This window comes from Larimichthys crocea, chromosome I (genome assembly GCF_000972845.2).
Source record: "Larimichthys crocea isolate SSNF chromosome I, L_crocea_2.0, whole genome shotgun sequence".
Taxonomy (NCBI): domain Eukaryota; kingdom Metazoa; phylum Chordata; class Actinopteri; family Sciaenidae; genus Larimichthys; species Larimichthys crocea.
The window spans coordinates 20,921,616-20,946,970 of NC_040011.1; the positions used below are offsets into that span (position 1 = coordinate 20,921,616).

Below are 25,355 nucleotides of genomic sequence, written 5' to 3' on the forward strand. Positions count from 1 at the left end.
AGGTGATAATATATAATATATGGTGACACTTCCAGCACCAGTGTTTATTTCTCCTGTACTGCATCCTGACATGCCAGCTTTGTTTCTTTAGGATGCAGTGTTCAGAGACATTGATATACTTATCATAATTATTATGAAGATGAATTTTTCCTCGCCTGTTAAAAATCATTCGCGTGGTAATTCGCGCATATTAAAATTTATGGGCTTGCGCCTTTATTCTGAAAAGTCGAACCGGAAGTATTATCCAAGTTCTGCCACAGGTAGCTAACTAGCCAGTTTGCTTTCGCTTCAGCAACAGCTGCTCCATATTTAGATACAGATATAGATATTAGCGCTGACTCTGGGCCTCTGCCGGCGGACACAGCGGAGAGCAGCCGCCGCACGGTGAGCAGCGCTCGGACTGGGCTGCAGCTGAACGCGCTGACGGGTTTGACGGTTCTTCCAGAGCTCGCCCAGCAGCTCAGCTAACTGTTCACCTTGATAGACTAAAGCTGACCCAGCCCCGTTAGCTGGACCCGACACCTTCACCGGTTCATGTGAAGTGATGCAACTGAGGTATGTGGCTGTTTATTGTACCCACGAGTCAGAACGTGTCGTTATTTTATTTTAATTACTCAGGATGCTAACAGGCAGCAGCCAGGAGCGTTAGCCGATATCTCACTTCCGCTTTCTGTGTTCGTGTTTTCTCTTGGCTGGCATGAACCGAAGAGAAAACAACAACATGTCAGCCGCTTTGTCAACGTGCTGTACTTTAATGTATCAGTGAGACACGTCTCCGTGTGAAGAAACGGGAGCGAGCTCCAGCCTGAAGCATGTAAACACCGAGCTGTCACTGCGAGCAGCTGTTAGCCGGTGCTAGCCTCAGGTCTTGTGACTTGCAGGTTGTCTCGCACAGACTGTCTGTCCATGCTCAGCACAGCTGGCTTTTATTTTGGAAATCCACAGTGACGCCCACCTGACATCCTGCACTGCACTACTGTCATGTCAACAAGTTCATGTAAAGTCATTTCTGTTCCCAAACAGAAACACAATAGATTAGATTAGATTTACTTTATTCATCCCACCACAGGGAAGTGTACTTGTTACAGCAGCAGAGGAAAGTGTAGCACGCACTACAGACTTAGAAAAGGCAAAAAACAAACACAATAAAGAGACAGAAATATGTATAACCTACACAATAAACACGAAAAACAATCAACCTTCAAAACCGTACCGAGGATAAAAGTGTCATGATATATAAAAAGAGTATTGTAATGTAAAGTGACCTTAGTGTGAGAAATATTGCAAAGTAAGTGACCATGATACAAATAATAATATTATTGCAAGAGCAGTGACCATAATATAAATAATTTTACAAAAGTAAGTGACCATGCTATATATAATAACTGCAAGTATATTAAAATAAAGTAGACTTTCAATGAGACATGAACAGGAGACTACAACATGATCAGGTGGTGCAGGTGTTGTAGAGTCTGACAGCAGCAGGGATGAAGGACCTGCGGAACCTCTCCTAGCTGTCTGCTGCTGAAGGAGCTGCTCAGAGACCCCACAGTGTCATGTAGGGGGTGACACTGTGGCGTCCCTGAGCAGCTCCTTCAACAATAGAAAGTCATCACAAGCATTCTTGCTCATTTTAAAAACATTCTTATCTTAGTGCACAGGAATATTCCAGAGTATTTCTTCTCTAATAATCTTACAGATGTTTCTCTGTCGCTCTGTCTTGTGAAGGTACATCCATTCTTGAACCGTCACGATGGCAGGTTCCCAGTGGGAGCTTCCTCCAGAGCTATGTTGTCGGCCCATGGCCTTTGTGGCTCTTACTGGTCTGGATGTGGTGTATAATGCCGTGCACCGGGCCATCTGGGATGCCTTCTGCGCCAACCGGAGAGCTGACAGAGTTCCGATCTCTTTCAAAGTCCTCCCCGGAGACCACGAGTATCCCAAATGTCGCACCAAGGTGAGCAGTGGATGGAGAGGACACGTTAATGTGGCATGCAGTTATAACACAGATTCAGTTTGCATTTGCTGTCCAGCAGTTTACTCTCTGTCAGTGTGTCTTTAACCGTTTCTCTTCTCTGGCTGCCTGTCTAGCGAACATCATATGAGTGGTACATCCCTAAAGGCATCCTGAAAACAGGTTGGATGAATAAACATCTGAACCTGGTACCGGCTCTGGTTGTTCTCTTCTATGAACTGGACTGGGATGACCCACAGTGGAAAGAGAAACAGTCTGAATGTGCAACTAAAGTAGAGATTGTTAGGTAGGTGGACATCACACTGATCAACTTTTTTCACATTTTCTGGACCCTATCAGCTCTGGACGCCTCGAGCAGAAACACAACTGTAACTTTGATCAGCATACATCTGTGTTGTGTTTGTTTGTCTTTAGGACCAGTCTGCAGGGCAGGAACACCAAGGTGGCTGTGGTTCTGATCCAGAAGAAAACTCCTCTGCCTCCAGGTGAAGACCTATTCTGAATTATTTTTAAATGATTAAAAACTATTAAAAACTACAATCAAACGAGCTTCAGACTTGGCTTTTACCTGCCACACATCACTGACCTTCTTGTCTGTACAGGAGAGGACCTGGTAGCATCAGAGAGAGCAGCAGCTCTTTGTAACGCGTGCGATCTGTCCGGCAAGAGTCTCTTCGTACTGCCGCACACCGACCACTTAGTGGGCTACATTATACGGTATTTACCAGTTCACTAATGCTGTACTGATGAATATTTTGCCAGTGGTTCTTCTGGTTTTACACATGAAGAGTGTTACCTGAACAGTTTTTGTTTGATCTCACATTTGCTACGTTGTTGGTAAGTGTGTGTGTGTGTGTGTGTGTGTTAAACTGTATTCTTCCCTGTGGTTCTGTAGGTTGGAGAATGCTTTCTATGAACATGCTCAGACGTACTACTATACTGAGATCCGTCGAGTGAAATCACATAAAGAGTTCCTCAACAAGACAACACACCAGGTAGGGCGGCACACACACACACACACACACACACACACACACACACGGCCAAATAAATCATCTCTATAAAAGAATAGATGACAACCACAGCTTCTCTGTGTTTTAAATAAAACTGTTTAGCATGACAGGTGTAACCTGACATTGCTCCTGAAGTATTTTTTAAATGCTCCCTCCTCTTCATCTCTACAGCTGCTGTTTGTCCGACACCAGTTTAAAATCGCCTTCTTCAGTGAGCTGAAACAGGACACCCAGAATGCTCTCAAGTAAGTCTGAGCCTCTCCATTCACAGTGGATAAAATGATACTTTCAGCTCCTGGTGAAACTTTATGAGACATCCATCAGCAGACTGAAGTAAATAAATACTGTAAAACCTCAAGAAGAATGTCTTCTACTCTTCTGTTGATTAGAAAAATGGGAAGGATTTTAAAGGATTTCAGGACATAGAGCAAAGAAACAGAAGCAGTGCTGCTCATGTTCTTTTGTCTTCTTCTCATTTAAACACTCTTTCAGACACTTTAAAGGTTGCTGGAAGCATCGACACATGCAGACCTGTATGTTCTACTCTGTCTCAGTAAGCTTGTTTGTGTCTGTAGGTACTACAGGACTGCATACAGCCTTGTTCATGAGCTCCGAGCCCATGAGACCAACATGTTGGAGATCAAAACTATGGCTGGATTCATCAACTATAAGGTACATGTCTGTCTGTCTGTCTGTCTGTCTGTGTGTAGTTGTTAAGTGGAAATCTTCTGGTCAACACTTTGGTCAGTGACAAAGTGTCTCAAACACTAATGGATGTATCGATCGAGGCAGTGAGTAGGCGCTGTACCTGTCAGGCACAGAGATGAATTGTAGATAGAGTTCAGCTCCAGAGAGAGAGAGAGAGATGGAAGCAGGGCTGTGCCTGAATCAGGACGTTGACTCTGAGTCTGATACTTTGACTTATATTTTTGTCTTTCATGCTTGGTGCTCGATGCTTGTGGACAGTACAGTTAGAGAAATAAAAACTGTGTTCATAATCCAGTTATAAAATCCTCTCCTGGTGCCGTGCTGACAGGGCTGCTGTAGTTGTCGATGTGGCAGGATTCAGCACCGGAGCTGAGAACATCGGAGTGGTCAACAACAACAAGGAGTTTCACTGCTCTGCACTGCTCCGTGTCACGGTGTCCTTCGTCTCCATCACCCCTCTCTGTTTTCAGTGCAGTCAGTTTTTGTAGCCTCTGACTTTGTTTGTAAAAGTTTATAGGCTGCCGTCCTGTTATCGCTTTGTGGACAGTGACGCAGCTTGAAAACATGGTGCAGCCCCAAAACAGATGGAAGTCTGCAGGTACTGATCTCTCTCTCTCTCTCTCTCTCTCTCTCTCTCTTTCTCTTTCTCTTTCTCTTTCTCTTTCTCTTTCTTTCTAGATCTGTCGTCTGTGTTTCCAGCACAACACTCCTCTAGACGCTATAGCCCAGTTCAGGAAGCACATTGACTTGTGTAAGAAGAAGATCGGCAGTGCTGAACTGGCCTTTGAGCATGCTGCGTGGATGTCTAAACAGTAAGATACACGCTGTATATGTATATGCATACACATAAATCACACACATACGCTGTGTAGTCATAAATACATCTATTGCAAATGGAAAAAAAACCTCAGTATACTGCAGTGTGTGTTATCAGAGTGATTCTGTATGAGGAACTAACCTTTATGCCTGATGAAGGAGGACTTGTACATGTACTGTATGAACCTCAGCTGTCTGTTCATCTGCTTCCTAACAGGTTCCAGTCGTTTGGTGAGCTGTTTGATGAAGCCATTAAGTTGGGTCTGACTGCCATCCAGACCCAGAACCCTGGTTTCTACTACCAGCAGGCTGCCTGTTATAGCCAGGACAGGAAACAACAGGCACAGCAGCTTTGTCAGGTGATGATACCACAGCTACTGCTACTACTGCTCTGAGAGCAGGTTTGGAGTGAAGAGCGAGCCAACAGAGAGATTAGTAGTGATGGGAATTAATAAGATTTTTACCATTCCGATTCCATTATCGATTCTGCTTAACGATTCCATTCTTTATCGATTCTCTTATCGATTCTCATTTGGGAAAAAAAAGGAGAACAAACAGTTTGATCGGCATCAACTTTGTTTAGTTAGAAGTATCACAACCTTACAAAACCAACAGCGAGGTCAAAAGAGGCCCACAGCCTAGTAATTCAGGGGTATCTACTGTAGCAAATGGGTGCAAGCCCTTCACAACAAATTTTGTGACTGCTCAGTGACATTCGTCTACCCTGGCCTGGGGCATTTTACTTTTGCCTGACTCGACGAAAGCAGAAGCTAGAGGAGGTAGTGAACTGGAGCAAGTACTAGTACAGCTGCCAGCCTCTGAGCCAGCCAGACTCTCTCTCTCTCGTCATGGTCATCTTCTAAATCTAATGCAGAAGGCATTGGTTTAATGTAACTGTTATAGCATGTTTTACAAAGAAGCACAAGGCGCTAACATGGTAGGCAGTGTGTTATTTACCTTCTGTACCTTCTGTAGTAACCACAGAGGTCATAGCCTGGCTGCTGCCGCTGCTGCTAGACTGAGATTCATCTCCAGTCTGAAGCGTGTCAAAAACACAACATTCATTTAAAAATATCGCATGTTGTGTGCGCAAATGTTTCTGCATGTTCGTCGTGTTCCCTCCCGGCGCTGTTATCTCCACTTTGCAATGATTGCAAGTCGCCCTGTTGACGTCTGTTTTGGTAAAATGCAGCCAAACTTTGGAGCGTTTGAACCGAGTGGGTGACATTGTTTACTACTGAATGCACTGCACGTGCGAAACTTGCGTAAGTTACGTGGCGTAATTCCTGCTTTCTGGAATTGATAAGAGAATCGTTAGATAAACTGCCAAACGATTCCATGGAACTGAAACACATGGAACTGGTTCTTGTTGAGAACTGGTTCTTGATTCCCATCCCTAGAGATTAGACTGTAGTTGTCTGTTGAAGTACGAGTGCTGCTGCGAGGTATAAAGCACCAATTAATGGATGACTTTCATTGGTTGGTTGTTCTAGGCTGGAGCGAGTTATCCGTCTCCCGAGCCACTAGAAACCCAGAGTGGAGCACTGGACTTCTATGGCCAGAGACCCTGGAGACAAGGACACCAGAGTATGTTCACGGTTTATTTAATGTACAATTTCAAAAGTGTTGGATGACATGTTTTTGTCATGACATGATGTACAAGTGCATCAGACGTCTGTGCTGTTGTATGTGCAGGTATTGATCCTCCAGATGCAGAGAAGGAGAAGACTGGGATTCTGGCCCTGCAGATTAAAGAGAGAGATGTACCACACTCTGTAAGAACTATCTGCCACAGTGCAAACAATCTTTTCAATTTATTCTAAGTGCTTTGAGCACCAAATGCTTCCCAAGCTTCAGAAAGCTACACCTCCTGCTGCTCAGTATTGGTCCTTTGTCTTCAGCCACACATTCACAGCGTGTTCCCCCTCCAGCTGCTGTCAGGCTGACTTGTTGCTGTATGAAGACGTGCTTCTGTCTGTGTCTGCCCCTACAGGAGCTGATCATAGCACTTCTCAGTAATGCTGTCGCCCAGTTTAAGAAGTACAAGTGTCCTCGAATGAAGAGTCACCTCAGTGAGTCTCTTAGTGTCTCCTCATGAGGGATGTTACATCTCATTATTATCAGAGGCATAACACTTGATTTTATTTTATTTTGAGGTTGTCACGTAACATCACTGAGTGAGGAGAGCTCATCGACATTTTATTTTGTCATCATGGACCACTTCCTGTTGATTTCCCCCCTGTTGTGTTGAACACTGTCTCATGCTGTCTCCTTCACAGTGGTGCAGATGGGAGAAGAGTACTACCACGCCAAGGACTACACCAAAGCCCTGAAGTAAGTCAAAACACATGCTGCATGTGTGGACAGTCCTCTTCTTCAGTAGATTGTTTCCTTCATCTGATTGTAAGTTATGACTGTGTGTGTGCGTGTGTGTGTGTGTGTGTGTGTGTGTGTGTGTGTGTTGTGTTATCAGGCTGTTGGACTACGTGATGTGTGACTATCGCACAGAGCGATGGTGGGGCCTCCTGACTGCCATACTGACCACAGCTCTGCGCTGTGCTTATCTGATGGCCAGTGTCAAAGACTACATCATATACTGCATGGAGCTGCTGGGCAGAGGTAAGCAGCATGTACTGGTTAGACTGGGCCCATGTCTGGTACCATGGTGGTAATATAGGTGATTTTTTTTTTATTGATTATTTATTTCATTTCTGTGATATTTCAATAAAATACCACACCTTTGCCACAAGTGTAGATGAATTTATATCAAAATAACAATACAAATGTACATATCTTACAGCAATGACTTATTAATTGTTACTATTAATCATCACACATCTTTTAGTTCCTTACCATGTCATCAGAAGAACCACAAACATAAAAACGGAAGAACAAAACAAAAAGTAACTGTTGATTTTTTTCTGTCCCTCACCTGAAAAATCTAAAGTTGCGTCTGCAGGTTAAGAAAGTTTTCGTGGGAGAGCTGCCAGAAAGTCTCCTGTGTTTAAAATTTCAGACATAAGATTAAATTTCAGTGTGATATATTATATGGTAGGAGAGCTAATGCTTCAGTCATCTTGTCTTCTAGCTTCAACCTTGAAGGAGGACCAAAAGTCAAGGATTGAGAAGAATCTCATCAAAGTTCTGATGGTGAGTAGATTCCACCCAGCTCACCAAATCCAACAGCAATGCAGTGGATTCATTCAAATATCAAAGAGCTAACAGGACACTGTCAGAATGTTTGTGCTGGAGAATTTCTCACCTCTTTCTGTTCAAAGTGTCACGCTCCAGCAGATGTATTTTTGATTCGTTCATACACTTTAATTGTCTTTGTGTTTTCAGAACGAGGTCCCTGACGCTGAGCCGGAGTGTGATTCCTCCTCTGTCAGCGCAGCCAGGTCGCTGTGGAGCGACCGCATGGCTTTGGCCGGATCCAATGAGCTGACTCTAGAAGTGCAGGACTACATCCCATTCAGTAAGCAAACACACTGAGGAGCTGTTCACGTGATTCATTTCTCTTCCTGCTTCACTATTCAATGAATGAAATGACTCTTCAGACCTGTCTCTTATGTTCAGTGTTTGACAGATGTCCGCTTAATTAAAGATAAAGTGTGACATAATTACTGTTCCACTCTGACTTTTCCTTTCTGACTCCAGTCCAGTGTAAGGCCAAATTCCAGTCTCCCAGTTTCCACGTAGACCAGCCCATCCAATTGCAGGTCTTCCTCCGAGCAGACTGTCCTCATCCTGTGTCATTCAACAAGCTGGCTGTCAGCCTCAGTAACCAGGTAACAACACATTTTCATGACGCAGTGTCAACCAAAAGAACTTTTAGTCAGCAGAGGATTTTAATGGTCGTCTCTCTCAAGCTGCCTCTGGATGGTGTGTTTGATTTGAATCCAGCAGTGTGGTTTATTAGAGTGCTAATGATCAACAGAGGCAGCAGAATGTATGAGAGCTACAGAATAAATGAAGGACCTGACCCAAAACAAATATCTCATCCAGTCTTTTTCCTGAAATGACAAAACAATTGTGGTTGTGTGTTCAATCTTTGTGTGTGTGTGTGTGTGTGTGTGTGTGTGTGTGTGTGTGTGTACGTGTGTGTGCAGGAGTATAACCAGTGGTGTGTGGTGGAGGAGACTATGAGTCTTCTTCCAGGAAAAACCAAATGCTACAACTTCAGCTTTGTAGCAAAGACTGAAGACGTTGGCAAGAAGATAGAGGTGAGGGGTGTGTGTTTGTGTGCGTGCATGCGTGCGTGTGTGTGTGTCAGAAGGATGTCACTGACTTTGCGTGTATCTCTGGGTTAGATGGCCGGCATTGAGGTGATGCTGGGCGGTGACAGCGGCCGCTGTGTATTCGTGAACTGGAGAGGGGCGGGCGGAGACGCAGCCTCTACCCACGAAGCCTTGCAGGCTAGCAGGTCATCACGTCGATGGGGGCGTGGCATGGAGGCACGTCAGGCGCTGGACTGGGACAGCCTGACCATTCAGCACAGCACCATGTAAGGCCTTCAGACACAAAGCTCAATGTAAACGTTATTCCATCATGCGCGCGTCACTCTGCATGTTCATGTTTGTTTATTCCTTCCTGCTCGGCGTTCAGGATCATCTCCAGAGTCCCAAAGATCTCCGTTCAGCTCAGCCACCAGCCTCCTGCACTCAACAATGAGATGTACTGCATCAGCCTCACTGTCCAATCGCAGGAGGAGGGCGTGGCAAAGGATGTCAAGCTGACAGCTGGCCTCAAACCAGGTACACTGATGCTGCTAGAACCACAGATTTTTGTTTCTATATTTTATTGTGTATGGATTCATTTTCATTTTAGGCAGCTGTGTGATTAACACACAGACATGCATGTGAAATCATTCATTCCTTTTAATCTTTCCACAACAACATGAACAGCAGGGGGCGGTCGGTGGCGTAGTGGGTTAAGCGGCCGCCCTGTGTGTGGAGGCTACAGTCCTCGCTGCAGCTGGCCCCGGTTCGAATCCCGCATCGGACGGCCATTTACTGCGTGTCACTCCCCCTCTCTCTGCCGCCTGCTTCCTGTCTATCTTCAGCTGTCCTATCATAAAAGGCCCAAAAAAATAATCTTTAAAAAAAACAAAAAAACACGAACATCAGTATGAGAACAGGAATTGGGAAGACTGCTGTCATTTCAAATGTATGGTCAATGCTTCTGTGTTTGTCTTGATTGGTCTGTCCAGGCCAAGATGCCAACCTAGGCCAGACCACACACGTGACACTCGACGGCTCAAAGGTTTGTGACGACACTGCACCTGCCCTGCTCCCTGACGTACCTCTAGGAGATCTGAAACCAGGCGAAAAGGTACACACACACACACACACACACACACACACACACACAGAATATGTTTTAGATTTACAGACCTGGCTTCATTTTCAGCTTCTCCACAGTGAAAAGTAATGCCACTGTCTTTGTGTGTGTTTGTCTCCAGTTGGAGAAATGTGTGTATGTGAAGTGTGTGTCCACCGGACCAAGGGTCTTCCTGTTCCACGTGGCCTACAGCATCGACACCACGGTGGAAGGACGACAGATAGTGTGCAAATGTCATAAGGTGAAGAAGCAGACAGCTCAGGCAGGCAGCGCGTTTCTCTGTCCATGTTAAACTCATCTGCTTTACTCCTCTCTTCTTCTCTTGTCTTCCAGGATGAGACTGTTACCATAGAGACAGTGGTCCCATTTGAGGTGTCTGTCAAGTTTGTGTCCACAAAGGTAAGAAAGCAGGTGGATCACTTTTCTATTCCAGTGCAGTCTTTGGATTACAGATATTTGTGTGAATGAAGATAGTTCTTTTTTTTTACTAGTGTTTGGAGCTTTGATCGTGGTGCTGCTTTAGTGTGTATTATGGCTGCTGAGAGTTTGTGAAGTGGTGTTAGTCTCATTATTATTATTATCTGTGCTTCTGTATGTGTGTTTACAGTTTGAGCCATTGGACCGGGTAGCATTGGACATCCCCTTCCTGCTCATGACGGACATCCTGTCGTCGTCTCCCTGGCCTCTCCTGCTGGCCTCCTCCTCTCTGCAGCTGCTCACCATGACCAGCAACACACCACAGCTCCAGTCCCAGCTGCAGGAAGGTACCTGGCTTGTTTTTACTGCTGTCGAGCAAAAACTAAAACACATCAACCCTGTGACTTTAACATTATATATATGTGTGTGTGTGTGTGTGTGTGTGATCAGTGGTTCTGCAGACAGGTGAGAGTGCCAGTGAGTGTTTCTGTCTTCGGTGTCCACCGCTGACCAACAGCAATAGCACTGTAGCTACAGGGCAGTACCTGATATCATGGAGGAGGTACGTACACGCACGCGCACACACACACACACGCACACACACACACACACACACACACACACACACAGTTAAATTGGATGTTCATGATCAGTGTGTGTGAACAGGCTTGTGATTATGTCTGCAGACAGTCCTCCAGTGCAGACAGTCCTCTCATCCAAACTACAGTCACTCTACCTCACGTCATCCTGGAGTCTGTCCCTCTTTACATCCACGCCGGTCAGTCCAGTTAACACACCACGTGCAGCGTACACATTATGACACGGTGCTTTATGTTAACGTCTCTGATCTTCTTGTAGATTTACCATCGTTTGGGCGAGTCAGAGAGTCTCTGTCAGTTCGTTACCACATAGAGAACAGAACAGCTCTGGTGCAGGAGGTGGAGATGGCTGTGGAGCCCTCGGATGCCTTCATGTTCTCTGGACTCAAACAGGTGTGATACAGCTGTGATCATTTAAAGATCCAGTTGTTAAGATTTAGGGGGCTCTGTGTGCAGAATATGACAAAAATAGATTAACTGACACTGTGTGCGTGTGCGTGTGTGTGCGTGTGTGTGTGTGTGCGTGCGTGCGTGCGTGCGTGCGTGCGTGCGTGTGTGTGTGTGTGTGTGTGTGTGTGTGTGTGTGTGTGTGTGTGCAGGTGCGTCTGCGCATCCTTCCCGGCTCAGAGCAGCAGATGCTGTATAACTATTACCCGCTGATGGCTGGTTACCAAACACTACCACAGCTCAACATCAGCCTGCCACGCTGCCCAACCACCAACACACACACACTGAGACGCTTCCTGCCCCAACGCATCTTTGTCAAGGTAACACAGCTGCACAAATACACACCGGTGCACCACCGAGCCATTGTTAGGTGAACGTGAAGACATTCAACGCTCCATCTTTTTCTTCCTCTTCCTCCTCAGCCTCAGGGTCGACAGCTGGACGACGCCTCCATCGCTGCAGCCTGAGAAGAACACACAAACTGTTTACTGTAAATATGAAAAGAAGGCAACATTGTGTAGGTTTGTTGTAGATGTATGATTCCTCACAGATGACCATATTAACACTATTTGTTTGAAATTGTTGTGTAAAAACTCGCTGGGAGAATCATGTGATGAGCAAACATCAGGAGACATGTATGTGTTCAGAGTGAATGTGACGACACGATGAGCCCGTGAGTGAACTGATGTTCATGAAACAGTGAAGATCATGGATGAATCTGATGTTGGACTTTTGGGTCGAGTGTAATACATGAAAATTGAATGTGATGAAATTTTAATTAAATTGAAGTGATGTAAACTACACGTGTTCCGTGTGTGTTATACAAAGAGTGGTGACAGTGTTCATGTGACGAGATGAAGACAATGCTTGGCACCACAGAAATGTAGAAGCTACTTATTGCTGTAAGAGAAATGTTATTTACAATAAACATTTCCTCCTGATCACAAATCAGAAGAAATGTATTAAGCTAATTAAATGAATTTGCCCACATAAATTAAATATTGGATATCAGGGCTTTTTGGACAATACATTTATTAATTATTTGACTATCACATTGCATAATGCTAATGATGCATGACATAGACATTAAATGCAGCACCTCTGTAATAACACACAGGCTTTCTTGACTTTTATTGCACATATGAGACTAACTATAACTATAAGTGAGGTGTTGTAGTGCTTCAGCTCCAGTCCCGACAGCTGCCATCTGTTTTGCTGTTTGAGCTTAAAGCTCCAAAGCTTCATCCACCCATCACTGGTGGAGAAAAAGGTGCTGCGGTGTCTCAGGCGTCAGGTCCAAAAACACTACATGTACCAGAGAATGATGTCACATTATCTGCTGTGAATCGGAGAGCAGTAACACTGCCACACACTCTATGTACAGCTGATGCCATGTTAATTAACTGTGCAGCAAAGGTTTTTTGGATTTGGGTAATTGCCATTAATTACAAAATGTTTTTAGTAAGCCATCACATAGCAACACGTTATGAAACTTTATCAAAATAAATGTTGAAGTGGCGCTTTAAACGCATTCACACCGTGTTTCAGCTTCTGCTTATGTAAAACCACAAGTCCGCCATTTCTCCAACACTAGATGGCGCCAAAGCGCTGCCTGACCAATCAGGGACAACTCTCGTTGAGATGAGACGTTGTGTCGCGATAGTTCGCGGGAGTTGGTTTGAACTGTGGCGGTTTGCTGTGACAGACTTCTGATAACTGCTAACAACTAAAGGTAACACGACGAGTTCAGTTATTGTCGTTATTACGTTATGTTTATTTAATGAACATTGTCCATACCCGTTCAATACACACATACGGAGTTAGTGAAGGAGATGAGCAGCAGTTAACCGAGTTTTGTCCGAGTCAAAACAAGTTGGGGAGAGTATCGTTAAAGCTAACTAGCGTAGCTAGGTGATTATAGGTAGTTCAGATCTAGCGGTGAGCCGTGTGTTGTCGGTGTGTGAAGCCGGTTTCACGTTATCTATGAAGTAGAAGTGATTCAGCTACATCTGTGGGGTTTATCAGCTGTTTGAATCACGCTGCTGATATCTGAACTCCACCTGCACATAATGCAGCCAAGCCAGGCTGCTCTGAGGGAGTACAAGAGTAACGAGTAATCTGCTCCGTCTGGTACTGTGTGGCTGTTCTGTGTTCCTGGAGAAGGTTTCACAAACATCTCCTTTACCCTCTCCTCTGTCCAGATGGCAGCAGAGGAGGAGATCCAGCGGCTGAAGAGCCAGCTGAGGGAGCGAGAGGAGCAGGTCCACCAGGCGGCCCAGGCCGGCCTGGATCTGCTCAACCAGCAGATGGACCTGCAGAACAGGCTGGATGAACAGAGAGTGGAGATGACCAACGCTCTTGAGGTGACGATGACACTGCACCATCACAAATGCACGGAAAGCTTCTCACGGTGAGGCCTGTGTTTCAAACTTCTCCTTATGTATGTGTGTCAAAGGTCCTCGAGCAGGACAAGTACTCCCTGCAGAAGGAGGTGGCGTTAAAGACTCGGATGCTCGAGTCGCTGCAGTCGGACTATGACTGTGTGAAGAACCAGCAGAGACAGCAGCTTCAGGAACAACAAGAACATCTGGAGAGGAGCCACAGCACAGCTGTCAGTGAGCTCAATAACAAGGTACAACAACCACCACACCCTCATCAAAGAAGAAGAGATACTTTACCATGTCACGGTGATTGTATCCATCCAGTAACAGTTGGTGTGTCTTCCCGTGTCAGATGCTGAGGCTGCAGTCGGCTCTGGAGGAGTCTCAGCTGAATGAGAAGCAGCTCAAACACAAACTGGAGGTGCAGACAGAGACTCTGAACAACAAGATGGAGGAGCTGCAAGCTCTGAACGAACACACCCAGAGCTCCATGACGTCTGAGATGATGGAGGTGCAGATGAAGATCATGGAACTGGAGAACGTGAAGGTGAGGATGTCATCGTAAACCTTCTGCTGCTGCTTTCTATGTCCTGTCCTGAACACTCCTCGTCTTCCTCCATCAGGTGCAGTTGTATTAATGAGTAAGGTGGATGTTTTTTTGTCTTCCAGGTGGAGTTGGAGCAGGCGCTGCAGGACTCTCAGTACAGAGAGCAGCAGCTGGAGCTGACCAATAGTAGCCTGCAGCGCCATCTGGAGCGAATCACAGAGGAGAAGGAGGAGAGAGAGAAGGAGGCAGTTTCCTGGTTTAATGCTCTCGAGGTAAACACAGCACACCTAACGGCCACACAAAGTACACACAGTGTAGTTCATATTCACAAGTTTGATCAACACAGGCCACTGAAGACTGATTGTGAGTCTAGTTGCCTCTCCAGGTTAAAGAGTGTTTGTCCTACAGCTGCAACACACAGATGAGAGAAAACCTCGCTGAGCTGTGTCCATGACAGTTTAACTTACACATGAGCTCGTAAATACACACCTCTGTGAGTGTGTGTGCTTCTCAGTATCAGTACATGTTCATGCTGTACGTCTCTGTGTTTTTGTGCCACAGAAATCTCGTGAGGCGAACCGGGATCTCCAGATCCAGCTGGCCCAGGTTCTGCAGGAGGCCCAGGATCCCAACAGCAGAGGGAACTCTCTGTTTGCTGAGGTAAAAACCAGGAAACAACCTCTCTGCTGAAGTATAAACCTAAAAACAAGAACTCTAACAACATACAATGTGAACTTCATTATGTAACTAAACGTGTCAGATCAGGTGAAAGCATGTTTGCTGTTTGTTTTGCAGCTGGAGGATAAGCGCGCTGAGATGGAGAGACAGCTCATCAGTATGAAGGTCCAGTATCAGTCTCTGCAGAAACAACACGCCTTCAGCAAGCAGCAGCTGCAGCGCATGAAGGTACTGACCGTGCGGTGTGTGTGGAGGGCGACCGGATAATACATGAGACATGCACTGTTTTAAGCCTGTAAACTGGACTAACAGCATGGGGTGTGCAGTTCCAGATCGCCACTCTGATGCAGCTCCAGAGTTCCAGGGCTGATCCTGCTCAGCTGGAGAGGCTGCAGTCCATGCTGTCCGAGAAGAACGGAGAGATCCAAAGTCTCATGACCAAACTGCAGAGACTGGAGAAGGTGGAGGTGAGTCTGCTAATGCACCACCACAAATAAAAAGACTGAAGTGAAAATAACGTGTGTGTGTGTGTGTGTGTGTGTGTGTGTGTGTGTGTGTTTGTAGATGATGCTGAAGTCTCAGCCAGCTAACCCCGCTCCAGCAGAGAGCTGTGACCGCCAAGATGAAACATACTACACTGACCTGCTCCAAATGAAGCTGAACAACACAGTGTGAGTTAAAGCTCTGCAGCGCTGCGATACTTCTGTGGTTTCACTGAAATCACTAAAACCATCTGAAGCTAGAAGACTGCTCCATTTGCAATGGATTTGTCTTTGTCTTCATATGCATTGGTGTGTGTGTGTGTGTTCAGTAAGGATGCAGAGCGTCTGGGCGATGAGCTCTCCCTGCAGAGGATGAAGTCGTTGTCAGAGAGTCAGAGAGCTCTGGAGCTGGAGAGGAAACTCTTCTCATCTGAACGGCTACTCAAACAGGTGACAGGCCGCTCTGACACTTCATGAACACTGCATGTCACACTGAACTGCAACCTCTGTCATCCAAAACACAACACACTCTTTGTTTATTCACTTTGTGTGTCCGCTCCAGGCTCAGAGTGACAAGATCAAACTGCAGCTACGAGTGGAGGAGCTCCAGCACAAATATGAACCAAAAGGTAACCAGAATATAACCAAAACGTTCTTGTTATGTTGCTCTGCTGTTCTGGACAGAAGTCTTCATGTCTCTGTACGACCGTCTGCCTCTTTGGATTCTCCAGATGCAAAAAAGAATCCGATCCAGAAGAGAAAGAAGGAGAAGCTTCCTGTCGACATCACACCCTCTGAGGAGACGACCATCGACAAGGGCCAGCATGTTGTTGCCGTGGAGATGGACGTAACAAATACTAAGACTGAAGACCCCGCAGCACACACCTCTCCTACAGCTGAAGCAGTGAACGCCACTCAAGGCGTGTGCAGCGGAGGTCAGTAACTGCTGGTCGACTCCGAATCAGGACAAGAAGTTACACAACAACAGCAAGTATAATGTGATGACATCACTCTGTGTGTGTGTGTGTGTGTGTGTGTGTGTGTGTGTGTGTGTGTGTGTGTGTGTGTGTGTGTGTACAGGTTCAGAGCCTGAGCCACGGCCGGCCAAGTGTGTGAAGATCAGTGCAGATGAGCCTGTAGTGATCCCCAGCCCCAGGTCAGTGTGTCTCTGTCTGTCTGGGTCTCTGTCTGTGTGTGTCTCTATGTCTGTCTGTCTCTGTGTGTCTGTCTCTGTCTCTGTCCATGTCATTCTGGGGTGAACAATACATTGTCTGCATCTTAGTCCAGCATCAGGATGGACTAACTAATGTGGACTAGGATGTGTGCAGTGTGTCCACCACTAGAGTTTGGTTGCGTACTGAGTGGTGGTGTGTTTTTGATGTCCCTCAGCTCTCCTGTGACCGAGTGTAAAGGGATGGAGGAGAACCTGCAGCAGAACAAGAGAGAGGACAGGAGAAAGAAACTAACAGTGGAGGTGATCCACGTCAACTCCAGCACCAGCATGGAGAACCAGTGTGCTCAGCAGTAGACTGCTGTGTGCTGGATGTGTGTATAAAGTGTGTGTGCGCCTGATCTGTACCCTTTTCATTCAAATATGTTTTAGTCTTTACCTTTACCTGTGTTTCCTCTGTGCTGTCAATATATTTCAGTGTTAAAGTAATAAAAACATTGTGCAACATACACTCCTCTTTCTTTGTTCACTTCATTCACCTGTTTGCTGCACTGAGAAGTTTATCATACAGATCAGATCATAATGTGCAGCTTCAGCTGCTTCAAACTCTAATAAAGAACTGTGCTCAGTAACTGTGACACACTGCTTCTCAAGCCAAAGCCCAAGTAAAACTCTGAACGTTCAAAATAAAGACTGAATTATTTTCACTTTATTTCAGTTCGACTGAAGCTCCAGCTCTTTAAAATGTTATTTACCACGGATACTTAGTTACAGGTCACGTGTGAAATTTAGTGCCATATAGTGGTGAATGTACAGAATGCAGCTCATAGTCTGTCCATCTCTGTCAATAGATCCCCCTTTAAAGTTTTTAAAATCATCTTGTGACCCCCGCTTTGCTGCCTTGCGACCCCCCGGGGAGTCCCGACCCCCACTTTGGGATCCAGTGCACCACAGTACTGGCCCTCCTGTCCTTCACCTCCCCACCAGCAGGCGGCAGTAGAGCTGACTGTAGTTGTTCGGACGTCTATAAAGAAGAAGGTGATTCACGTGGACCAATCAGGGAGTGTTAAATCACGCAAGCCTTCAGATGTATGCGGGAACTGTGTGAGTGTGTTTGTGCGGGGACTAATCACCGGAGACAGGCAGAGTGTGTGTCTGCGTCTCATCTCCATCAGCACACCGTCACACACAGGTGACGTGACGGAGCCTGACCCCGGTATGTGGATCCTGTGTGTCTGTGATGACTGTGTTCAACATCTGGACTCTTATGACTCACTGTCACTGTGTGCTGTGACGTTAAATCATCAGATTTGTGAATGGAGTTTGGTCAGGCTGATCCAGGACCTGTCAGTGTATCGGTCAGCTGTCAGGTGTGTTGGTGGATGTGCTGGTGGATGTGATGGTGGATGTGCTGGTGGATGTGATGGTGGATGTGATGGATGTGCTGGTGGATGTGCTGGTGGATGTGCTGGTGGATGTGATGGTGGATGTGATGGATGTGCTGGTGGATGTGCTGGTGGATGTGCTGGTGGATGTGATGGTGGATGTGATGGATGTGCTGGTGGATGTGCTGGTGGATGTGCTGGTGGATGTGATGGTGGATGTGATGGATGTGCTGGTGGATGTGCTGGTGGATGTGCTGGTGGATGTGATGGTGGATGTGATGGATGTGCTGGTGGATGTGCTGGTGGATGTGCTGGTGGATGTGATGGTGGATGTGATGGATGTGCTGGTGGATGTGCTGGTGGATGTGCTGGTGGATGTGATGGTGGATGTGATGGATGTGCTGGTGGATGTGCTGGTGGATGTGCTGGTGGATGTGATGGTGGATGTGATGGATGTGCTGGTGGATGTGCTGGTGGATGTGCTGGTGGATGTGATGGTGGATGTGATGGATGTGCTGGTGGATGTGCTGGTGGATGTGCTGGTGGATGTGATGGTGGATGTGATGGATGTGCTGGTGGATGTGCTGGTGGATGTGCTGGTGGATGTGATGGTGGATGTGATGGATGTGCTGGTGGATGTGCTGGTGGATGTGCTGGTGGATGTGATGGTGGATGTGATGGATGTGCTGGTGGATGTGCTGGTGGATGTGCTGGTGGATGTGATGGTGGATGTGATGGATGTGCTGGTGGATGTGCTGGTGGATGTGCTGGTGGATGTGATGGTGGATGTGATGGATGTGCTGGTGGATGTGCTGGTGGATGTGCTGGTGGATGTGATGGTGGATGTGATGGATGTGCTGGTGGATGTGCTGGTGGATGTGCTGGTGGATGTGATGGTGGATGTGATGGTGGATGTGATGGATGTGCTGGTGGATGTGCTGGTGGATGTGATGGTGGATGTGATGGTGGATGTGATGGATGTGCTGGTGGATGTGCTGGTGGATGTGATGGTGGATGTGATGGTGGATGTGATGGTGGATGTGATGGTGGATGTGCTGGTGGATGTGATGGTGGATGTGATGGTGGATGTGATGGTGGATGTGATGGTGGATGTGCTGGTGGATGTGATGGTGGATGTGATGGTGGATGTGCTGGTGGATGTGATGGTGGATGTGATGGTGGATGTGATGGTGGATGTGATGGTGGATGTGCTGGTGGATGTGATGGTGGATGTGATGGTGGATGTGCTGGTGGATGTGCTGGTGGATGTGCTGGTGGATGTGATGGTGGATGTGATGGTGGATGTGCTGGTGGATGTGCTGGTGGATGTGATGGTGGATGTGATGGTGGATGTGCTGGTGGATGTGCTGGTGGATGTGATGGTGGATGTGATGGTGGATGTGATGGTGGATGTGCTGGTGGATGTGCTGGTGGATGTGATGGTGGATGTGATGGTGGATGTGATGGTGGATGTGCTGGTGGATGTGATGGTGGATGTGATGGTGGATGTGCTGGTGGATGTGATGGTGGATGTGATGGTGGATGTGATGGTGGATGTGCTGGTGGATGTGATGGTGGATGTGATGGTGGATGTGCTGGTGGATGTGCTGGTGGATGTGATGGTGGATGTGATGGTGGATGTGCTGGTGGATGTGCTGGTGGATGTGATGGTGGATGTGATGGTGGATGTGCTGGTGGATGTGCTGGTGGATGTGCTGGTGGATGTGCTGGTGGATGTGATGGTGATGTTTCCCTGTGCTCTGCTCTTTGTGTTCCAGTCACCATGAGGCTGAGCTCCTGCAGCGCTGCCCCGGCTCTTCTCTTGTTGCTGCTTTGCTGTCACATAAGCAGCATTCTTGGCCAAAAGGTGATCTATATTTATTCATTTATGTATCTATCTTTTAGCATGGCATACATTCTTAATAAACCATGCTGTGAAGTGAAATCTCTAGTCACTGTTTGTAAAGGACAGGCACAGAATCCTCATGTAAAGACTGAGAGACAGAAGACAGCTGTGCTGCTGTGATTGACAGGTGACGTCCCACCCATAGCTAAAAGTTGGACCTGTGTAATGTTAATCATGTTTGGGGCGGTGACATTGTTAGCTGCTGGATGGTGTTTCTCATGGAGCTGAACAACCTGAACTTATTTTTTTCTGATGAGTTTCATCAAATGAGGGAAGTCGATGCAAAGATGGAGAGCAGCTTTTTGATTTTTGTTTGTGCAGCCATGACAAGGAGGTTAAGTTTTCTGATACTATAAGAGCATCACTGGAAACTAGCATCAAAAACTAACTCTTTAATAATCATAAATAGTTTTCTGTGTGTGTGGAAAGTTGTGTAATGATAATTGTTGTTTCTGCAGTCTGACTCTGCTTTAACTGTGGTGGAGAATACGGAGGGAGGAGAAGGAGCAGGTGGTGATGAAGAGGAGGTGACAGTTGATGAAGATGAAGAAGATTTAGAGGTGGTCCAGCCCACTGACGAGTGGCAAACACTCAAACCAGGTAATGTACTGGAGGCTGAACAAGAGTAAAAAAAAAAAAAAAACTGATTCTGCTTTAGGCTGACTGTGTATGTGTGTGTGTGTGTGTGTGTGTGTGTGTGTGTGTGCAGGACAGGCAGTGCCGGCAGGTTCCCACGTGAGGCTGAATCTGCAGACGGGTCAGAGGGAGGTCAGACTGGGAGAAGAGAAGCTGAAGTACTGGACAGAGGAACACAGGTGAGGCTGACTTTGATAAATACGTGGTAGGAGCAGCACAGACATCAGCCTCCAGCAGCAGAGAGAAGCAGGCAGTCAGAGCTAGACCGAAGCGAAATATAAGTCAGCAGTTAAAGTGTGTGTTTGCAGGGAGAAAGAAGAGGTGGAGTCCTCCTTCAGTCCTGAGCAGCTCAAACAAGCCATGAAGAAGATAAAGGAGGACATGAACTCTGTGAGCAAAGACACAGAGCAGCAGGTAACAGCATAACGTTTACAATGTCATCTAATGACTAAAACAACCTGTCACACTCAACTGTGTGTGTGTGTGTGTGTGTGTGTGTGTGTGTGTGTGTGTAGGACCCTGTGGCTTCTCAATATCGTCCTCTGGAGGAGTTAAAGAGAGACATGGCTCAGCTGGACCTGCTGGTGGAGACCGATGTCCAGGTACAGCAGTTTATCACACGTTGTTCCAAGACGTCACATTTACCACACGCGCTGTACACAACAGTCAGTCTGGTAATTTCTTGAATGACTGCGCAGAGCTAAAAACATGTTTGAAATGATTCAGTGCTGACTTGATGTTCATAGTTTGTCCACCAGAGAGCACTGTTCAATAAGATGTCCCTCTCAGTACAAACTCTGACCAGACACAGAGTACCAGTCGCTTCTGGATCTTATGAAATCAGACTGGAAACAAGCAGCTAAAGTTATTTATAACTCAGCCAGGTGAGCAAAGTGCTGGACAGAATTCAAATAACAATTCAACAAATCTAAAAATAATAATGTCTTTCTGTGCAGCTCTTGTCAGATTATGTTGAATATATATCTGTTCAGTTTTAGTGCCTCCGAACAATCAAGAGCATCTAGCTGGTCGACTTTGTGTATGATGATGGATAGATCGAGTTCTGCTCGAGGATGTTGTGACAGAAAGAGTCACTCGTTGAAGCTTCTTACTTTTCTTTCTTATATATATGACACGAATCTGATGTTTGGCCTTCAGACTGTTGGTGGGTTAAAGACGTCACATGTGGCTTTGGGAAATGTTGATTGGTCTTTTACATTTGCTTTACATGTTCAAAAGTGAATGAATTAAGGAAAAAATCAATAGACTAATAGATGATGTAAATAAATCAGCACTGCTCTAAGAATACCAATATTAGTCCTCTTAATCATGGACTTGAGATTAGAATACAGTTTGCATCAGTGCATCAAATCCAGCTGCTGCTCAGCAGAGAGTCAAGTGAACCTGTTCACTGGTCTGAGAGCAGCGCTGTGTCAACTTATCATGTCTTCCACTGGTTCAGTGAATTGTTACTGAATGAAGTGTGTGTGTGTAGATAATGAGGCGCCTGCTGGATCAGTTGAACAGCAGCAACTCGACTACAGAGCAGAAGCTGAGCATCCTGCTGGAGCTGGAGTACCTGGTGCATCAGGTAGCGACACGACACACTCCAACACACACGTCCACTCTGAAGCTGTCAGTTTACACGTGTTTCTGAATTTGCCTGTGTGTGTGTGTGTGTGTGTGTGTGTGTGTGTGTGTGTGTGTGTGTGTGTGTGTGTGTGTGTGTCAGGTGGATAACGCTCAGACCTTGTGTTCGATGGGGGGTCTCCAGAACATTCTCCAGGGTCTGAACAGTTCTGACTTCAGAATCCAGGAGCGCTGTGCCTTTGTCCTGGGATCAGCTCTGTCCAGGTATGAACGTGTTGAGCTCAGATTTGCACGTGTATAAACAGACGGCAGTTTCCAAATGTAAAAGTTATAATGTCAGCACTGTGTCAGCAGTCACCCCAACTCGCTCACATCTAGCTTGTTAAAGAGTCTCCACAAGGGGGAGCCGTCACTAACTGTAGGCAAAGGAAGTAGCAACAGTTTAGATGTGTTGACGGGCATTAAGCTGTATTCCATGGATGTCAAACTCAAATCACCCAGTGGGCCATAATTGAATTAAATTGGCTGCTGCAGTGCATTGTGGGATTTGTAGTATGAGCGGTGGGAATGCGATTTACCGGCAGGCCATTAATAATAGGTGTATAAAATGATCTCCGGTCGGGCTTGAGTTTGACATGTCTGCTGTATTCAGACCAAATCAGGTGTTGCTGCGAATTGCTGCAGGGTTGTGGAGCAGTGGGTGGAGGTGGAGGGCATGCAGGGGGTGGGTGTGTTTGTTTGTGCTAACTTTGAAACAGGAAAGAATCAGGAACAAACTTACCAGCGCTCCCTCACTCTCATTCACTGCCTATGTCACCCAAACAATGCACGGTCAGTCGCTTTCAGTGACATTTCAGCCTTTTGGAGGGTCTGATACAACTGTACCATCAGTATAAATATTAATTATTAGTACTGCTCCTCCATGAAGCTCAGCGACTAGAGACAGGTAAAAAAATTCAAATCAAAATGGAGACAACAGAGATGAAGACATCAAGACTTTTCATCCTGCGTATGAGTTGAGCTTTAAAACCACAGTCCTACAATTCCCATAATGCAACAAGTGGTCCTAATAACATGTGGATGTGTGCTCGTCTGCAGTAACCCCGTGGTTCAGGTGAAGGCTGCAGAGAGTGGTGCTCTGCAGACGCTCTTAACCATGCTGGCCACGACACAACCACTGCAAGTCAAAAAGAAGGTACACACACACACACACACACACACACACACACACACACACACGTTTCTTGTTGAGATGGTGGGTGTGTACAAACATGTCCGACTCATCTGTGACGTGTTCTGTGTGCGTCAGGTCCTGTTTGCAGTGGCCTCCCTCTTACGTCACTTCCCCTACGCGCAGCGTCACTTCCTGTCACATGGAGGGCTGCAGGTCCTATCAGAGCTGTTCAGGGCAGACAGAGGTGGAGTTCTGCGCACACGCATCGTCACCATGTTGTACGACATGATCAGCGAGAAGGTACAACAGATAAGCTGCAGTTTAAGTTCTAAAAGCTCGGCCATCTGAAACTCTGGCTCTTGTTGAGGATGCAGAACATGATACTGGTTTCTGCTGCTCCACCAGGAGCTGATCTCTCAGGCAGGTCTGGACCCGGCGCTGGATGCGTCCCATGAGGAGCGGGTGCGTCAGTACTCTAAGGTGTCCCTGCAGGGGGAGCTGCTGGAGAAGGGCTGGTGCAGTCTGGTCCCACAGCTGCTGGAGTCCACTGAGCATGACTACAGAGAGAAGGTGGGCTGACCTTTAACATACTAACATCATAAGAGTATTCTCCTGAAGAACCTGTGTGTGAACGTGTCGTGTGTCTTTTAGGCTCTGCGGGCTTTGTTGGCGATGGCTCCTGTGTGTTTGGACCAGTACCGCTCAGACAGCACTCTGCTGGGCTCTCTGCTCTATCTCAGAGACCAGTACCAGGAAATGGTCCGATCCGAAATGATTCTTGGAGAGGAGAACGGCTACTTTGCAGAGATCATAGAACTCATAGACGCTTTACAAGTAAAAATGAAGTGATGATGAGGACTGTGCAGGGGGACACTTCACATGGCTGCACACAGACTGCAGCAATGAAAGCACCACTTCAAGTGCCCGACCAACCACATGAGGGCAAACTCCTTAAAGCTGCAGTAGGTAATTTGAACAAACACAAGGTAAACCCTCAAGCTGCTCCCACCAAACCCACAGCACAGGAGCAGTTTGATCTTTCAACCTCCTCTCCATGTCTCTGCTCCTTGTCACCACAACTCTTTTTCTTAAAGATGTCCCTCCAGTGCTCCGTGGCCTGAGGGCAGAGTGCTCCTCCAGGCTCCAGAAGGTGATCCTGAAGCTCCGTGTGCATCCAGGGCGTGTTCACACGTTTTGTTCTCCACACTGTAATTGGCCAAGGATGAGCAGGGTGAAGGGGGCTGTGCAGTGTGTGCACAAGCAGTGATAGACACTCTGTTAGAGACTCCTCCTGGCTGCTTCAGAAACACAAAGAGGAATCTGCTGAACCTGGACGAATGCCAGGGCGTGTGACAGCTTCAGCAAAAAGTCATTCTTCTAAAAGTTACCTACTGCAGCTTTAAGACAAGAGACGCATGCATCGAGGACGAGGACGCATATGTTAGACTGACCTTGTAGGTGACAGATCCACCAGTAGTTTGGTCAGCATGAATATGGCTAAGGAAGATCTCAGTGGTGACCTCAGACCAGTGAGGTGGAGATCACAACAGACATCTTTCTTTTTTCAGGGTCATCATTTAAAAATATCTGTCTATCTTTCTGTGGATACAAAATAGATTTTTTTTCTATTTCACTAATTTAAGAATAAATTCATTCTTTTAAAATGAAGGTGTTGTGCTCATATATGTCAAGCGCCCGACCAACCACAGGAGGAACTCATTCCTCCATTTACTCCAATCATTTTCAAGTTTTTCTGACATTTTTGTTCACATGAATCTTCAAGTTCACACTCTGCAAATAGTTTGGATCTGCAAACCTAATCCACAAATATTGTGTCTTTCCGCTCCTCCAACACCTCGTGGCTATCTTCATATTAAACTATAAACAATGATGTCAGAAGTTCCATTTGATAAACGTTTTGTATAGAAACTGAAAACGGCTGTACAATACTTTTGATGCTCTTACCTCAAGGCTTATTTTCTGGGTTAATTCATGTTATTATCTCAAAGAAAAGTCTGATTTCTTGAGATAATGTATCAGCAGAAAATGTCTTTTGTCATTGACAGACTCTAAGAAACCAGAACTAAAGA

At 46.3% G+C, this 25,355-nt stretch overlaps 3 protein-coding genes across 4 annotated transcripts; all 3 read left to right on the forward strand.

Annotated features, from left to right (window-relative positions):
* Positions 1-229: 229 nt before the first annotated feature.
* Positions 230-12,116, forward strand: trappc11 (trafficking protein particle complex subunit 11). Of its 2 annotated transcripts, none has more exons than XM_027279815.1 (30): positions 230-555; positions 1,700-1,957; positions 2,092-2,261; positions 2,390-2,460; positions 2,578-2,692; positions 2,871-2,970; positions 3,160-3,233; positions 3,564-3,660; positions 4,375-4,508; positions 4,730-4,871; positions 6,006-6,099; positions 6,208-6,287; positions 6,506-6,584; positions 6,792-6,846; positions 6,986-7,131; positions 7,601-7,662; positions 7,855-7,987; positions 8,170-8,300; positions 8,622-8,735; positions 8,823-9,016; positions 9,118-9,266; positions 9,722-9,843; positions 9,974-10,093; positions 10,186-10,251; positions 10,460-10,616; positions 10,720-10,831; positions 10,956-11,047; positions 11,128-11,261; positions 11,468-11,635; positions 11,738-12,116. In XM_027279815.1, exons 2-30 carry the CDS (start codon positions 1,754-1,756, stop codon positions 11,780-11,782), a joined length of 3,360 nt encoding a protein of 1,119 aa, XP_027135616.1. In that variant the 5' UTR covers positions 230-555; positions 1,700-1,753; the 3' UTR covers positions 11,783-12,116. The 2 variants fall into 2 exon arrangements, with proteins under 2 accessions (XP_027135616.1, XP_010748939.1); XM_010750637.3 differs by having other exon boundaries at positions 1,729-1,957.
* Positions 12,117-12,918: 802 nt separating this feature from the next.
* Positions 12,919-17,073, forward strand: spdl1 (spindle apparatus coiled-coil protein 1). The gene is made up of 14 exons (XM_010750636.3): positions 12,919-13,047; positions 13,517-13,678; positions 13,771-13,947; positions 14,049-14,243; positions 14,366-14,515; positions 14,805-14,903; positions 15,039-15,149; positions 15,248-15,388; positions 15,486-15,592; positions 15,733-15,853; positions 15,966-16,032; positions 16,135-16,338; positions 16,484-16,559; positions 16,793-17,073. The coding sequence occupies exons 2-14, from the start codon at positions 13,517-13,519 to the stop codon at positions 16,929-16,931; spliced, it is 1,749 nt and encodes a 582-aa protein (XP_010748938.2). The 5' UTR covers positions 12,919-13,047; the 3' UTR covers positions 16,932-17,073.
* A 497-nt stretch (positions 17,074-17,570) lies between these two features.
* sil1 (SIL1 nucleotide exchange factor) lies at positions 17,571-24,929 on the forward strand. The gene is made up of 12 exons (XM_010750634.3): positions 17,571-17,790; positions 19,738-19,826; positions 20,324-20,465; positions 20,575-20,680; positions 20,810-20,915; positions 21,017-21,103; positions 21,997-22,092; positions 22,234-22,355; positions 23,190-23,286; positions 23,401-23,565; positions 23,671-23,835; positions 23,917-24,929. The coding sequence occupies exons 2-12, from the start codon at positions 19,743-19,745 to the stop codon at positions 24,112-24,114; spliced, it is 1,368 nt and encodes a 455-aa protein (XP_010748936.3). The 5' UTR covers positions 17,571-17,790; positions 19,738-19,742; the 3' UTR covers positions 24,115-24,929.
* Positions 24,930-25,355: the final 426 nt, after the last annotated feature.

Excerpts from the sequence above, each read along its gene's own strand:
- trappc11 (XM_027279815.1), top strand. The coding sequence starts at position 1,754 with ATGGCAGGTTCCCAGTGGGAGCTTCCTCCAGAGCTATGTTGTCGGCCC. Across the intron at positions 1,958-2,091 it reads ATCCCAAATGTCGCACCAAG|CGAACATCATATGAGTGGTA; the intron begins GTGAGCAGTGGA and ends CTGCCTGTCTAG. Across the intron at positions 11,048-11,127 it reads CCCTCTTTACATCCACGCCG|ATTTACCATCGTTTGGGCGA; the intron begins GTCAGTCCAGTT and ends ATCTTCTTGTAG.
- spdl1 (XM_010750636.3), top strand. The coding sequence starts at position 13,517 with ATGGCAGCAGAGGAGGAGATCCAGCGGCTGAAGAGCCAGCTGAGGGAG. Across the intron at positions 13,948-14,048 it reads TCAGTGAGCTCAATAACAAG|ATGCTGAGGCTGCAGTCGGC; the intron begins GTACAACAACCA and ends TTCCCGTGTCAG. Across the intron at positions 14,516-14,804 it reads CCTGGTTTAATGCTCTCGAG|AAATCTCGTGAGGCGAACCG; the intron begins GTAAACACAGCA and ends TTTGTGCCACAG.
- sil1 (XM_010750634.3), top strand. The coding sequence starts at position 19,743 with ATGAGGCTGAGCTCCTGCAGCGCTGCCCCGGCTCTTCTCTTGTTGCTG. Across the intron at positions 20,466-20,574 it reads GTGGCAAACACTCAAACCAG|GACAGGCAGTGCCGGCAGGT; the intron begins GTAATGTACTGG and ends GTGTGTGTGCAG. Across the intron at positions 22,356-23,189 it reads CTGGGATCAGCTCTGTCCAG|TAACCCCGTGGTTCAGGTGA; the intron begins GTATGAACGTGT and ends GCTCGTCTGCAG.